At 34.9% G+C, this 15,159-nt stretch overlaps 1 protein-coding gene and 1 long non-coding RNA gene across 2 annotated transcripts; both read right to left on the bottom strand.

Annotated features, from left to right (window-relative positions):
• Positions 1–7,333: 7,333 nt before the first annotated feature.
• On the bottom strand, positions 7,334–8,155 carry LOC134231016 (uncharacterized). Its single transcript, XR_009984479.1, has 3 exons — positions 8,068–8,155; positions 7,607–7,677; positions 7,334–7,421 (listed from the first exon to the last, which is right to left on the bottom strand). It is a non-coding gene; the product is annotated as an uncharacterized LOC134231016 (long non-coding RNA).
• Positions 8,156–10,325: 2,170 nt separating this feature from the next.
• On the bottom strand, positions 10,326–13,929 carry LOC134231031 (uncharacterized protein K02A2.6-like). The gene is made up of 4 exons (XM_062712936.1): positions 13,885–13,929; positions 11,280–11,628; positions 10,832–11,192; positions 10,326–10,644 (listed from the first exon to the last, which is right to left on the bottom strand). Exons 1-4 carry the CDS (start codon positions 13,927–13,929, stop codon positions 10,326–10,328), a joined length of 1,074 nt encoding a protein of 357 aa, XP_062568920.1.
• Positions 13,930–15,159: the final 1,230 nt, after the last annotated feature.

Here is a 15,159-nt window from a genome sequence, read left to right as displayed (position 1 = left end):
GTTTAATTGGTGGATAGGGAAAGGAACTCCAATTACAGTCTAGTTGAAGCAAGATTTTTTCTTGTATTTTCGGGTCCGTCCAGTTTAAGTCTTCGCCATACTGTATTTTTGGACAAGAAAAGGATTGATGTTCTCTTCAGGTCCCAAGTCATTTCTCCATGTCCATACCATTTGAGTAGGAAGTGGTCTTTGCCATTACTGAATTTGTATCGAATTAGTTGTTCTATATATCCCATGTCAACTAGGGCATTGTCTCCATCATTGGGCTATCTAACATGGCACAGATATTGTATATTCCACTTTCAGTACTACATGTAGTATTTGTATTGGACGGAGTGTTAATTAACGTAGGAGTCACTTAGTTCCAGTTTCACAGTCGAAATGCCTTCCTAAGTTCTTGGAAAATCCTTGGCTCCCAGGCTAGCACTTTACCGCGAATGAGTTGATTAAGGCCTGAGACAGTGGCCTGTATCTTGTACTGTTCTTCATAACTATGGTCTAGTCCAATCCTTTCTGTTCTTTCTATGTACGCATCTGTGGTTTCGTCAATTTCTTGTCGAATACCCATTATTGGAATACCATGTGCGACAGGTTGGAATCTCTCCTTTAACTTTTCTTTTAAAAACAGTTGGTGATGCATGAGGGGGCTAGGATAGAAACCTTGGCACTTCCATCCAGAGTACATGGTAGCAGAGTCAAATACTTTCGCATCTGTGTAGTTATTTAAGTTTTGCCATGATTCCAGTTTGGCAATCCAAATCAGTGGAGATTCACACTCCGATTCAATTTTGGTACAGGAACCAAGTAGTTTTAGTACTATTTCCGAGAATGTAATGTCTGACATAATGTTAATGTTTTTCCAACCTGGAAGCCTGCTATCTTCGGTCATGTGCAAAATGGAATCTAAGACCTATTGCTATCGTTGAAAGTATGTTGACCCATTAAAATTTTCAAGAAATCTAAGCCAAGTCGAAGGTCTTGTTTACTGTAATTGCAAATGTTACGCGAATATAGTGGGTTTTTTTATCGCTATCATTGCATTATAAAATAGCTAATTGAATGCCCTACTTCTAATTGCTTTGCTGACAAAATTTAATTTACCTACCATTGATTGCATTTGTTTCAGTGTAATTTTCTCTTCTTTTCATGATGTCTTTGATCAATACTTGTAAGTCAGCAAGCTTTATATTGGGGATTTGAATTGTTTGCGATCCTTTAGTAAGGGCAATACAAGGACTTTCTGTTTCATCATTATTAAGAGGAACACCTAAATCTTCGCATAATTCCTTAGAGGTTTTCATGAATTAAAAGCACTGGTTTGAGTTGCTGTCCCCTATGAGGATTAATTCATCAAGAAAGTGGTGTGTTGATTTGACCTCTGTCCTAACCCTAACTGCCCATCCCAAGAAGGTTGATAATTTCTCAAATATGCTACAAAGGATTGAACAACCAAATGGGAGGCACTAATCTATAAAGAACGTACATTGAAAATACAAGAGGCCCATGGTCCACATCGCTCACCTGAGAAGCTTTGACCATGTGATTCTTAACCAGACTTGTTATGTTATGTTATGTACCTCTTATGATCCCATCGTACCCCAAGGGTCTTAATTTGGACAATTCAAATACCATATTGTGGTTTCGCCCAACCCTTGAGGATCATGATTTGAACAATTTAGAATATACACTACCCAAGGATGCTTCCACACAAGTTTCAGCTTTTTCTGGCCCAGTAGTTCGTGCGACGAAGATTTTTCCTATATATTTCTATGTAAAACTTTGATTTACCATTGTGGCTCTGCACAACTCCCGGGGGTCATGAATTGAACAATCTACACTACCCCAGGATGCTTCCATATAAGTTTCAGCTTTTCTGGCCCTGTGGTTCTTGAGAATAAGATTTTAAAAGATTTTTGCCTATATATTTCTATGTAAAAAAAATGATTCCCTATTGTGGCCCCGCCAAACCCCCGGGGGTCATGAATTTTACAATTTAGAATCTACACTACCCAAGGATGCTTCCACATAAGTTTCAGCTATTCTGGCCCAGCAGTTCTTGAGAAGATTTTTCCTATATATTTCTTAGTAAAACTTTGATTCCCTCTTGTGGCCCCTCCCAACCCCTGGGGGTCGTGATTTGAACAATATAGAATCTACACTACCCAAGGAAGAGCTAAAATCCCCGATAAGCGGAAGTCTTCCTTCCTCACCCAAAGCAGACAAAATGCGTTTTTACTATCCATTTTTGTCAGCATGTCTACATATACGTACCTTTTGTTTCCACCACTCCTCGAATCCTTCCTCCTGTTCTGTTGCTTCACCTACAATTATCATATAAGAATAGCTGTAACTAATGTTTCCTGGTCCAGAAAAGAGTTATTATAAAAATGACCCTTGGATAGCCTTGAAAGTGAAACATGTTCAAATGAATTTTTATATTTTTAGGTCACCTATTGCTATCTGTTTTCGTCCTCGTCGTCCGTCAACATTTGAACATTTTAAGCTTCTTCTCTGCAACCACAGAACCAATTTCAAACAAATTTGGCACAAAGCATCTATGGCTGAAGTGGAACAGAAATTGTGAATTTCATGATCCCTACCCCCTGGGGCCTGAGGGGTGGGGCCAAAACCACAAAATTTAATGCAATCTTTAAAAATCTTCTTCTTTACTCCTGGACATCAAGCAGTTAAACTGTTTGCATGATTGTAATCAGCTTTGAGTCCTCTACCAAAATTGTAAAATTCATGGCCCTGGGGTCAGGGGTTTTAGTGCTAGGGCGGGGCTAAATAAGTATATAGTGAAAATGCACTATTTCCTCTCTGCTCCTGGGTATTAAATAAACCAACCAAGTACATAGTTATGATAAGCAAGAGTGCCTCTACTAAAGTTGTGAATTTTATGGCCCCAGGGTCAGGGGTTCTAGTGTAAGGGCAGGGCTCTATTAATTAATTGATTGTATTCTTTTTAGCTCACCTCAACGAAGTTGGGGGAGCTTATGTAATACCCTCGGCGTCCCCGGTTAAGTTTTTTTTGAGCAATTTTCTTTTTAAGTACTTCTATGTCCTAAATTGATTAGACATGCATGGAAGATGCTTCTACTGTGTTTCATTGTACCAGTCAAAGTTGCAGATGCTGCAATTTCAGCAAAGGATTGGCCAGGTTAAGGTTTTTGGAGCAGGTTAACATTTTTGGTGCAGTTTTTGGTGTTGGTGTCATTTCCAAGGAACTATAAGCCCTATGTTGACCAAACTTGCATGGATGATACATGTAAGGATGTACACTACCAGGTTTGATTCGGATGCTGAATCTGACCTACATTTTCCGGTTGAACAGATGAATGTTTTTGGTGCAGGTCTCATTTACAAGTAACTATAAGTCCTATGTTGACCAAACTTGCATGGATGATACATCTAAGGATGTATACAACCAGACTTACTTCAGATGCTGAATCTGACCTACATTTTCCGGTTGAGTGAACAGGTTAAAGTTTTTGGTGCAGGTTTCATTTCCAAGTAACCTTGAGCCCTTATAATGAGCAAACTTGCATGGACGATACATCTTAGGATGCACACTAATGCACACATGTTTTGGATGCTGAATTAGACATACATTTTTCAGATAATGGACCAGGTAAAAGTTATGGGTGCAGGTCTATTACCAAAAAAACTATAAGGCTTATATATAACATTGTATAAACCAAACTTGCACAAATGATGCATCTAGGAATGAAAACTCTCAAATTTGCTTCAGATGCTGGATTTTAATTACATTTTCATGAAAAAGAACTAGTTTGAAGTTTTTATATAGCTCTATTCCAAAGTATCAGATCAAAATTGCATAAATATTTTCATTTTGGGATGTACACTTTTTTTTTTGGTGAATTGTGTGACTTTGCCTTACTTAAAGACAACATTCGTTGAGGTGAGCTCTGTAATCTCTGATTACTTATGTTTTACGTCCCTCACCAGAATATTTCACTGATATGGAGACGTCACCATTGCCGGTGAAGGGCTGCAAATTTAGGCCTATGCTCGGCACTTACGGCCTTCGAGCAGGGAGGGATCTTTATCGTGCCACACCTGCTGTGACACAGGACCTCGGTTTATACGGTCTCATCCGAAGGACCACTACATTTAGACGCCTTTTAGGACAAGCAAGGGGGTACTAAAGAACTATTCTAACCCGGATCCCCACGGGGGCTCTATTAATTAAATAGTGAAAATTCATGAATTCTTTGAAAATCTTCTTCTCTGCTCCTGGGTATTAAAAAAACTAACGAAGTGCATAGTTATGATGAACAAGAGTGCCTCTACCAAAATTGTGAATTTTATGGCCCAAAGGTAAGGGGTTCTGGTGTTAGGGCGGGGCTCTATTGATTATACATAGGTGAAATACATGAATTCTTTAAAAAATCTTTTTTGTCTGCTCCTAGGTAACAACTCTTTACAACTTATTGAATTGTTTTGCAACACACATCGAATCCTCACGTCATAGATATATTAAGTTACCATTTCCCCGCAAGCACTTAACAGCGGGGTACAATATTCTCTAAAGATTAGCGCAAATAATATTATGGCGTAATATTTTAATTATAAAATAACTTTTCTTATTTTATGAGATTTGAAAAAGTATAAAATAGTTGGAATTTGGCAATAAATTGAAGATTAAATGAACTTTATATAGTGCGTGAAAATGCGTGATTGCGGGGAAACGGTAAATGCGTGATTTTGCGTTAGAAATAGTAAGCGGTATATGCGTTAAAATGCGTTACTGCGGGGAAGGGGGTTAAATAAACTAACTAGCTGTATAGTTATGATGAGCAAGATTGCTTCTACTAAACATGTGAATTTTAAGGCCCCGGGGTCAGGTGTTCTGATGTTAGGGCGGGGCTCTTTAGATTATATATTGAAAATACATGAATTCTTTGAAAATCTTTTTCTCTGCTCTTAGGTATTAAATAAAATAACGTATTGCATAGTTATGATGAGCAAGAGTGCTTTTACCAAAATTGTGAATTTTTTGGCCCCAGGGTCAGGGGTTCTGGTGTTAGGGCAGGGCTCTTTTGATTATATGTTGCAAAATAATGAATTCTTTAAAAAATCTCTTTTCTGCTCCTAGGTATTATATAAATTAAGTACATACATGTAATTATGATGAACAAGAATGCCTCTTCTAAAGTTGTGAGTTTTATGGCTCAAGGGTCAGAGGTTCTGGTGTTATTAAGTAACCAAGCTAAGCAACTGCTAAATGTATTTTATGATGACCAATGGTGCCTCTTTCAAAATTGTGAATGCCATAGCATCTGGCTTAAAACATGAATCAAATTCAATAACTGGAAAGTTGTTGCATAATGCTCAGGTGACCTATAAGGCTCATGGGCCTCTTGTTAATTAACCTTCCTTTATAGAATTTACAGAAAAGAATAGCTGTAATTAAGGTTTTCTGGTACAGATTGACTCCTCTTAGACTAAGAGCCGTTTCCAAATTAAAATTTTCACATTTTTAAAACTGACAACAAAAGGATGCTTAAAGTTATAGGATGTTAATATAAAAGTTGCCTTGTATTTCTAGAGAAGTTTAAAATATTACAAACCGTGTGTTCCTAACATATTCTTTCACTATTTCCTCAACAAAACATCCCTTATAATTTTTTTTTTATTAAGAGAAAATTGAAAATCAGGTGGCTGTGGTTGTCGCTGGTCTGACATACAGTCCGTATGACAGACCAGCTATTTTCGTGGTGGCTTGTTTTATGTTAAGCCTTCAATAATCTATTCTACATGTGAAAGTGTTTTTTCTACTATTTGCAATTAAGGCATTCATTTTTAACTCGATTTTCATTCTTATTTTTTATATATTTCCTTGCTCTAACTTTGAAGAATTGAACAAAGGCGATGCAATATTTTCTTATCTCCTAGGGATTTGTGAATTTTTTTTAAACTGAGGCATTAAATTTTTAGCCATCCATTAAGAATCATCCTTAATCCCGAGAAAGTATCACCTTACCGTTTTCCGCAAATAACATATGGAATACCGCCTTATGATTAAAAAATTGACTTGTCGTTTTCCTACATCTCAGCGTTCAAGGGTTGCAATTTGGCAATGAAAGGTTATATAGTAACTGCGTGAGAGATAAGGGCGCATTTCGGGCAGACTGCGCTGAGTTATGCTGAATTATCTTCAGCACAGTCTTATAGTCGTACTCTAAAAAACTTGATCTAGTATAATTATGTACCTGATATTGCAATAGCACTTTCATTCATTACTTCTACGTATGATTTAACTGCCATTTCTCTCACTCTTACTATCTGTTTGTCTTTGTTACTTTTTCATAACAAAGCAGTTTTATACAATGCTCTCTCTCTCTCTCTTTAATTGTAGCACCAAAATTTGATTTTCTGTCATATGCATCAAGTCTGAAAAAAGTGAAAGACTCGTGAATGGATTTATAGATATAAGTTTCATATTTTATGGTTTCTCATCCATATTAGGCCCATCTATTAATATAATAGGTGATAGGCAGTTCAGCACAGTAAATGATACATATTGTAAATAAGACCATCTTTAATTGAAAAGCAAAGGCAAAGCTCACAGGAAATGACTAGAAACACTAAATTAGTGTAGAGTCAAGTGATCGGAGGTATGTGGCTGATGGGAGCCACCTGTTTGAAAATTCTCTGGAGCTTTGTACAATGGCTGTCAACGAAAAAAGAATACGCGTAATCTCTATTATGGTCAAACTTATTAAAATTATCGTTAAATCCATTGGATAAAACTTATCGGAATATCTGAGCAATGATCATTAGGGTAAAAATATAAAGAAAAAATATGGTTGGGACATTTAACTCACTTCAGCATATCCCCGATATTCGAGATATGGGTGATGAGATAACAAAACTCGAGGTAATGGATTCCAACTGTATATTTTATAGATGCTTATATGTATGTAGATGCATCCTTATAATTTACAAAAAAGTATTTGAGGAGATAAATTAAATTTAGTATGTTTTTTTTAAAAGATATTTACGTATACACAATAAGGGTTTATGTTTTAGAAGAATACACGTCAGCCTACAAATTACTTTTATACCTTAGGAGTCATTTTCCTGTGGTCCTCAAGAGACCTCTGTGTCGCCATGCTCGCTACTTCAGCACAAGTTGCACGTCTGGTCGAAAAGGTGAGAGAATATATATTTATATAGTGCGCGATCTCCGAGGCAATCATGACCTTGACCTTCAGAAAGTTAAAACAAAACATCACCATTAGAGAAAACAATAGTCAGAGATGGTACGACTAGATTACAAAATTTAATATGAAATATATTATGTATTTGAAATAAAAATCTTTTGTATTTTCAATTTCTGTGTGTCATAATTTGCAAATATGAATGGGGGAATAGCTGACTGTCCTTTGTCTGGGCTTAAAGCAAATAAAACCAATATTTCAACATGCTTTGAAAATAGTACATCATAATATATCTATATATATGTAATCATGTATGATCTTGAAATGTTCGAGTGGTATTATTGTTGGCTTAGAATGTCAAAAGAGAGATCACTTGATTTAAAAATTGTAACATGTTCAATTATGTATAAATCATTTACCTTGCGGTAGCCTGTTTAGTAGCGAGAATTATTAAATCCCGTACAGTTTCCCGAGCAACTCTGCGGAATATCTGTTGATTAATAATAAATTACAATTAATACTGTTGTGCTCCTCCGAACTCAAAGATTTCAAGGAGTAAATTGTGCTTTTTCCCTAAAAAATTATTAAAGCTATGTTAAATGAATAGTATGCATACAATTTGTTCAACATTATTATGTTCACATATTAACAGAGAGGATTTAACTTTCGTATATATTTTCGCTCCCAAAGGATATGTGCGGAAATCACCATCACGTTGTTTGTAAAAAAAAATTGTATTGCTTATAAATACCAAAACCTATATATCGCGAAAAAAATGGTGGCGAAAAATTGATGTCATCTACAGCATACTAATATTTTGTTATTCCTGGAAAGCACAGAACATTAATTTCAATTTCATATAAACATTATTTTTTTTTACCTTTTTTGCTGTTATTCTTAGTTCCTGGTACAAATCTCTTTGTGCTTTAATCCTGCCGCCTGAAGTTTGCAGTAGAACTGACTGTTCTTTGCCAACGCTGAGAGAAATGAAGAAACAAAATTAACCTTATACATTTCCGGAACTATACACAATATATTAGCATTGGCGTAATATGTTTTAACAAGACGCATGTTATTCAGAACAAAAACAATTTTAGTGTCTTCATATATCACATACCTGTATTCGGTACCAGAAAAAATTCTGCAAACCCTGTATATATACCATCAAGAATTCTCCGCACTATCTAAAACCAAATTAAATGAAAATGTATATGATTTTTGGCTCAGGTAGTAAATATACATTTTAAAGGTCATATAAGTTTTCATGAAAATACATGTGTATATGAAGCCATGTCATTTCTTACCAATTTTGGAATTCCTTCAGCTTGTCAGAGTTCTACGATAAAAATACAAAAAGTCATTTTGTCTCATTTATCTTATTATACTTGTATATTTTTTAAAAAAGATTATATTAGGACGGTATAAATGTTAAATGAGTGTTTTAAAACTTTTAACATAACTTACCTCTGATGCACTTGCCATTATAATGTTCAAGGAACAGTGAAAGAAAATATACAACTAAACGGCAACCAAGAATAATGCAAACGGCATTATAACGACCTTAATATTATGACGTCAGTGGTATCATGACATCAACCAATTGAAAAACTAAATATTTGTCTCAATATTAACTCGATTTTTCCGGGTTATTTTTACAAAGAGATGCGAGCGTACCTCAGTAAGCTCGTCTGAGTATTTATAATTTATAAACTATAAGTATTTGATAAAGAAAAAAACCCACCTCTCCTCCTTTTACTTCCATTTTCCACAAAAATATCTGGACGGGGCAAAAACTATATACCCCTGAATCAATAAAATTGAGAGATCTTTATTTTATTCATACTTTTTTGTGTTGAAGTAATCTTAAACGATATTATATTTTATGATTCACTTACAGGTTTAAGAACTTAAGCTCTCTGAGAACATAAATATTAGATGAGCTTCCTATTGAGCTTAGTCTCATACTTCCTTATGTAGACCGAGATAAAATGTGAGCTTGTGCAAGTTTTCTGCCCAAGAGCCTGGTAAAGCAGATGCAGATTTAAGCAACAAGTTATGTTGACAATATGCTACAAAATGTACAAGAATATCTTCTGATATTGGTGGACATTTATCATCATAAAAAACACAATGTATTGAAAGGAAATGTTTGTACGTCTCAAAACATTGTATGTTGATCTTGTTCTTTCTGTCACAGAATTGTTCATCAGTTTTCAACCACTTGTCCGATTTCCAGATTACTTCTGATATCGGTGGGCAGACCATCGGAGTTTCCTCTGCTTGAGGAGCAGCTTGCCTGAATTTCTCCAGCTGAAAGTGACAAAGAGTCAGCAATATTGTTAGCTCTACTGGTCAGAGACGAGAAGAGCTTATGCGATAGTAATGCGTCCGTCCGTCTGTCTGTCTGTAAACAATTTTTCAAAATGCTACTCCTCCTACAGTTTTGGTCTGATTTTAATATAACTAAGCACACAAGTAGACTACACTAAAATACATAATTCTGTGTGTGGATTTTTGATTTCGATAAACGGTGTTGCCGTAGTTACTAAAAATTAGAAATTTCTGTGAAATCCTCAAAATGCTACTCCTCCTACAGTTTTGGTCCGATTTTAATATAACTTGGCACACAAGTAGACCACACTGTTAACAAGTTTATTTTTGAAACTCAATAATCAATGACGTAAGCACTACTTGCGCACATATACAGGGTAATACTAAAATACCTAACATCCCCCTTTCTTTAAATTGAAAGTATGTTACATAAAGTCAATGGACAAAGTCATTCAATTTTCCAAATTTGCAAATCAATTGTAAAGTTAATACTGTACTTGGGGAAATGAGCATTTACACAATAGATAAATGGGGAAAAAAATTCACCATTCTTGACAATCATTATAATAATTAATTTGTGTATGGACAATTACCTTAAATGATTCAAAACATCTTAATGCATTAGATCAGAATATCAAACAAAAAGTTTAAATCTTGTTGACTAGGGAACACAATACTATGAATATACATGTACAATCAAATTGTTCAGTACTGATAAACAAAAATGCATGGATATTATAAAACATATCATAAACATATCATAATGACTGTCAAAACGAATGAGTTACATGTACATGCATGGAAAGTCTAGGTCATGACATAGTCCTTAAACTTTGCTGGTAATTTCACAGGTCGCGAATTGCTGCGCGCTTTGTTTGGAGTGGTCATTGCACTATGAGTGGCGCGAGACGTTTTGATTCCTGTTGGGGATTCCAAAGGTATTTGTGGTTTCGGATCCATAGGCATGGTCGCACTCTCAGTGTTTGGACTTCCACCAGTAATTAGGAAAGGGTCATCATCTGACTTGTACGAATCGGATCTGTTTGCATCGTAAGCTTCTGCCGTTGGTTTGATGTCTATTCGGTTTCTACGGTACGACTTTTCATCGGTGTTGATGATGTAGGACCTGTTTCCAAGGGATTCGGTACATGTGCCATTTCCAGATTTTATCGTTTGGGTGTTTCTTCATGCGTACGTTTTCTCCAACATGTAGTTCTGGTAGATTCCTGGTATGCTTGTCATATTGCTGCTTGGATATCTGCCTTTTGCGCATAATCTTCTCGTGTGTATTCTTGATGACTTTGGGTTCTAACAGAATTGTCGCTGTTGGTAACGAGTGGCGTGTCCTCCTAGACATAAGTCTCTGTACAGGGCTGCAGTCCATATCCTTTGTTGGTGTGTTGCGCCAATCTAGTAAAGCTTTCCAAATGTCTGTTTTGCTACAAATACACTTCTTCACTAATCTTTTCGCGATTTTTACTGCTGATTCTGCCTTGCCATTTGATTGGCTGTGATATGGAGATGATGTAGAATGTTCAAATTCCCAATCACAAGCGAAGGTGTGAAAATCTGCAGATTTGAATTGGGGTCCATTGTCCGAAATAACTGGATCCGGTATCCCATGTCTAGAGAACTGCTGCTTTAGACAATCTATCACTGTCGCTACTGATGTGTCTGTAAGGATATCCAATTAAAAAAAGTCACTATAGTAATCTACTGTCACTAGATAGTCTTGACTCTGATAGGTGAATATATCAACACCTAGCTTTGCCCATGGTCGCTTGGGTACACTGTGTGTAATAAGGGGTTGCTTTGGTTGCTTGTCTTGCATTTCATTGCAGGTACTGCATTTGGATATGAAGTCACGAAGCTCAGATGACATGTTCGGCCAAAATACAGCATCTCTCGCCTTCCTCAAACATGCCTCGATTCCAATTTGACTAGAATGGATTCGGCTGAGCATCTCCGGACGAAGAACTTCAGGAATCAAGACTCGGTTGCTCTTGAAGATCAGCCCGTCCTGAACTGTCAACTCATCTCTTATATTCCAGTAGTTCCTAACCGCAACTGGGACTTCATGATGTTCCTTCCAGCCGGTAAGAATGGCAGTCTTAAATTTAATTGAAGAGGGATGTAATATAATGACATGAATAATCTTATGTATGACTTAATTAGTATGTGAACTCTCTAATGTGTAAAGTCTAATAAATCAGTTTCCGGTTTCATCATCATGGTGTTCTAATCAGGTTATTACAGTGTAGTCTACTTGTGTGCCAAGTTATATTGAAATCGGACCAAAACTGTAGGAGGAGTAGCATTTAAAAAAAAATGTTTACAGACGGACAGACAGACAGATGGACGACGGACGCATTACTATCGCATAAGCTCTTCTGTTCTCTGACCAGTAGAGCTAAAACTGTGACTGAACTAAAGTGTGAATAGGGACTTTCACTGATTCATAACATCAATATTTTGTTTTCTTTGCTTCAAATGTTTTTTTGTTGACTAATGCGGAAATAAGAATGTCACCGTATGGTTCCGAATTTCATTTCTGTGCATAACCGGAATTCGAAATATTATTCTGAGAAATTTAAATTTTAGCTTTCGGGTGGCATTTCCGATATAGATAGTTTTGTTTTTGTTGTCATCATTTAATATGTATAACATACATCGATTCTGAGAAAATGTATGTATTTTAAATGATTTAATAGAAAATAATATTTTCTGTTCCATTCCGCGTTTTAGCAACACTACTCGTGTGCCAACTTATATTGAAATTAGACAAAAACTGTAGGAGGAGTAGCATTTTGAAAACTTGTTTACAGACAGACGGACGAATTACTATCGCATAAACTGTTCTGATCTCTAACCAGTAGAGCTAAAAATGACACCAATATGCTTTTCCTACTTTAAAATGAATATCAATTTCTTTTAAGTTATGAATTTTTTTTTTTTTCTGAAATGCTCAGAGGGATTTGAATTTAAACTGAACAGAAAAAATGAGTTTTAACTCTTCGATCCATTTTCTGGTCACTTACTATATATACGATCAGTGAATTATGTTTTTACTCTGAATAGATATAATTCAATTCGTAAATAGAGTGACGATCGATTTTTCTGAACTTTTCTCTCTACTAACAACTACGCAGTATAATATCAATGCATAATTCATCTTCATAATCATTTTTGAAATAAATTCAAAATTACCAATTATTGTCTCTCCCTAGAGGGCATTTAAAACATATACTTCCTTATCAATGTCTGATACAAGTGATTTATAATAGACGAAAAATAACGTAGCTATTTGAATCAATATAAAAGTGTAAAATATTTATTGATAAGCGAAGAAATAGTTTAATTAGTGCAACAAAAGTGTCAAGCAAAGAAGGAAATACTGCATCCGTCCTCGGCGTACCATGCTATCAATTTTTAATAAAATTTATAATTCAGGGAGCATACAAAAATGAACGATAGAGTTTAGTTAGAATATTTTTAGCTCGCGTGGCTGATAAAATGGGAATGTCCATTTATTGTCTTCTTTATAAAATTCGGTTTATTTGTGCCCATTCACAAACTTTACTTTGTTGTACACCATGCTACATGCATGGAATCTAACATCTATCCAAGATTTTGTAAAATAATTAATGATTTCTTTTTAGTTTTAAATTTTTATTTTCAAAGCTGATTATTATCAATATTCTAAGATAAAATTTAAAGAGGTTGGGTCCTGCTTTAAAAAGTATAAATGTTTTTTTTAATCAAATATTTTTGGAATTCACATGATTTGCAAACTTTTTAGAACATGGGCCATAACTCAAGAACCCCTTGGCAAATCATTGTCAAATTTGTTACAGGGTATGCTTGGTCCAAGGTCTACCATTTTTAATAAAACTAGGGTTCAGACCCTTGAACAAGGGGAGATAATCAGGAAAATAAAACCAAAAGTACTGATTGCTAAAAAATCTTCTCCAGAACCACAAGACCGAATTTCACCAAACATGCTTACAAGGATCAGGATATTTTGAAGATTAAAATTTTTAAGGTATCACACTGGGGCAAAGGGCGTGGTCTCAAGGTCACTTCTAAGTTGATCAAAATGTACACTTAATAAAAAAGTTTATATTTTGCTTACTATAAGGACTAAAATCATCAAATCTTGTAAGATGATGCATCTTAGGACTTCACAGCAATTTCACTCAAAAGAAGGTCACGGTGACATTTTTTTTTAATTTTGTGGGCATTTGTTTTCAAGATGATTTAGAGGCATATTTTGGACACTGTAATCCTATGATCATCAAACTTTGTCAGTTGATGCATCTTGGGTCCTTGAACAGGGTTAACTTAAAAGTAGGTCACCATGACCTACCTTTTGAATTTTATGGCCAATCTTTTCTAAACCATTTAATCCCATTATTTCAGACACTAGGAGCTGTAGAATCATCAAATCCTAGTTGATACAACTTGGGGCATTAAAACATATTTATGAAAAATTAGGTCAACGTGACCTACTTTTGAATTTTGCAGGCATTTTTTTCAGATTGTTTAAAAGGCATATTTTGAATACGTTCAGACCTATGATCATCAAACTTTGTCAGTTAATACATCTTTGGTCTTTTAAAAACATCGACCAAAAAGTAGGTCATGGTGACCTTTTTTGGACATTTTTATGGCTATATATTTAGGTATCTTAGGTACTTATTGGCTTAGAATCATCAAACTTTGTCAGTTGATGCATCTTGGGTTTTCCAATTCCCTAAATATGATCACCAAATCAACCAAATTTTTTCCCTCAATATGCTTTGATTTCTGGTTTTACTTTGTTTGACAATTGGTATATCATGTGCGCATCGGCAAAGTATCTTTTTTCGTAAATTGCAATCGCAAATTACACCCAATTTTAATGTTTAACAAATTTATCCAAAAGTGTTCCTATTTTACAATCTCGACAGATTAATATAATTTCTTCATAAATGCTTAGGGGAGAAAAGTTTAATTAATAAATAAAGGCGCAGTATATGAGATTATCAGATCCCACGAAAATAAGATCTTCCAATGCCATAAAATTATTCACAAGTAATCACAGTTCCTTTTGTTTTGATAAGATAACTTTTAATGTATATTTTATTGAAGTTCGTCATCTTTTTTTTCTATAGATACTAGAAATGAGACAATCCTCATCCTTTGTTTATCCAAAAGAACAATGTTTTTCAAGCTTTATAGTCAATAAAATTTAATAAAAGAAAAATGGCTTTAAAAACGACAATTTGATGAACTTGTAAATTCATGCTTCATTTTGCCATGTTTCTAAATTTATTTTCTTCTAGAATAAGATAAAACTCTTCAACAAGCATGCTCTTCATCTTCCTTTTTATTTTTTTCTTTTGTATATTCTCTATATTGATATAGTTTGTTTATTGTTCAATGTTATTGTTAATATTTCATTGTGACATTTTACGTAGGCTCAAACCCGGAGAGAACCCATTCCTCATCAGGTGAAGATCAATTTATGATTGTTTGTTATTTATAAATGTTATATTGATTAAATACTAGGCATAAATAAATTGGGAAAACCGTTGATCACTGCATTTGACAAACTTAAATCCAGAGGTTTAATGCTTTATATCCACCGAGAGGATTGTTA

The sequence above is a fragment of the Saccostrea cucullata genome, unplaced genomic scaffold (genome assembly GCF_032062105.1).
Source record: "Saccostrea cucullata isolate Sc308-1 unplaced genomic scaffold, CSIRO_AGI_Scuc_v1 ctg1793, whole genome shotgun sequence".
Lineage (NCBI taxonomy): Eukaryota > Metazoa > Mollusca > Bivalvia > Ostreida > Ostreidae > Saccostrea > Saccostrea cuccullata.
Note: the sequence above shows the minus strand (reverse complement) of the source record. Positions and strands in the feature narration are given on the sequence as shown.

What these genes read in the sequence shown, in the direction of transcription:
- LOC134231031 (XM_062712936.1), bottom strand. Translation starts at nt 13,929, where the DNA reads ATGGGATTAAATGGTTTAGAAAAGATTGGCCATAAAATTCAAAAG. An exon ending in TTGGCCATAAAATTCAAAAG is followed by an intron (nt 11,629 to 13,884) that starts GTAGGTCATGGT and finishes ATTAAATTTAAG; the next exon opens with ACTGCCATTCTTACCGGCTG. An exon ending in TTACCAACAGCGACAATTCT is followed by an intron (nt 10,645 to 10,831) that starts GTTAGAACCCAA and finishes CCTTGGAAACAG; the next exon opens with GTCCTACATCATCAACACCG.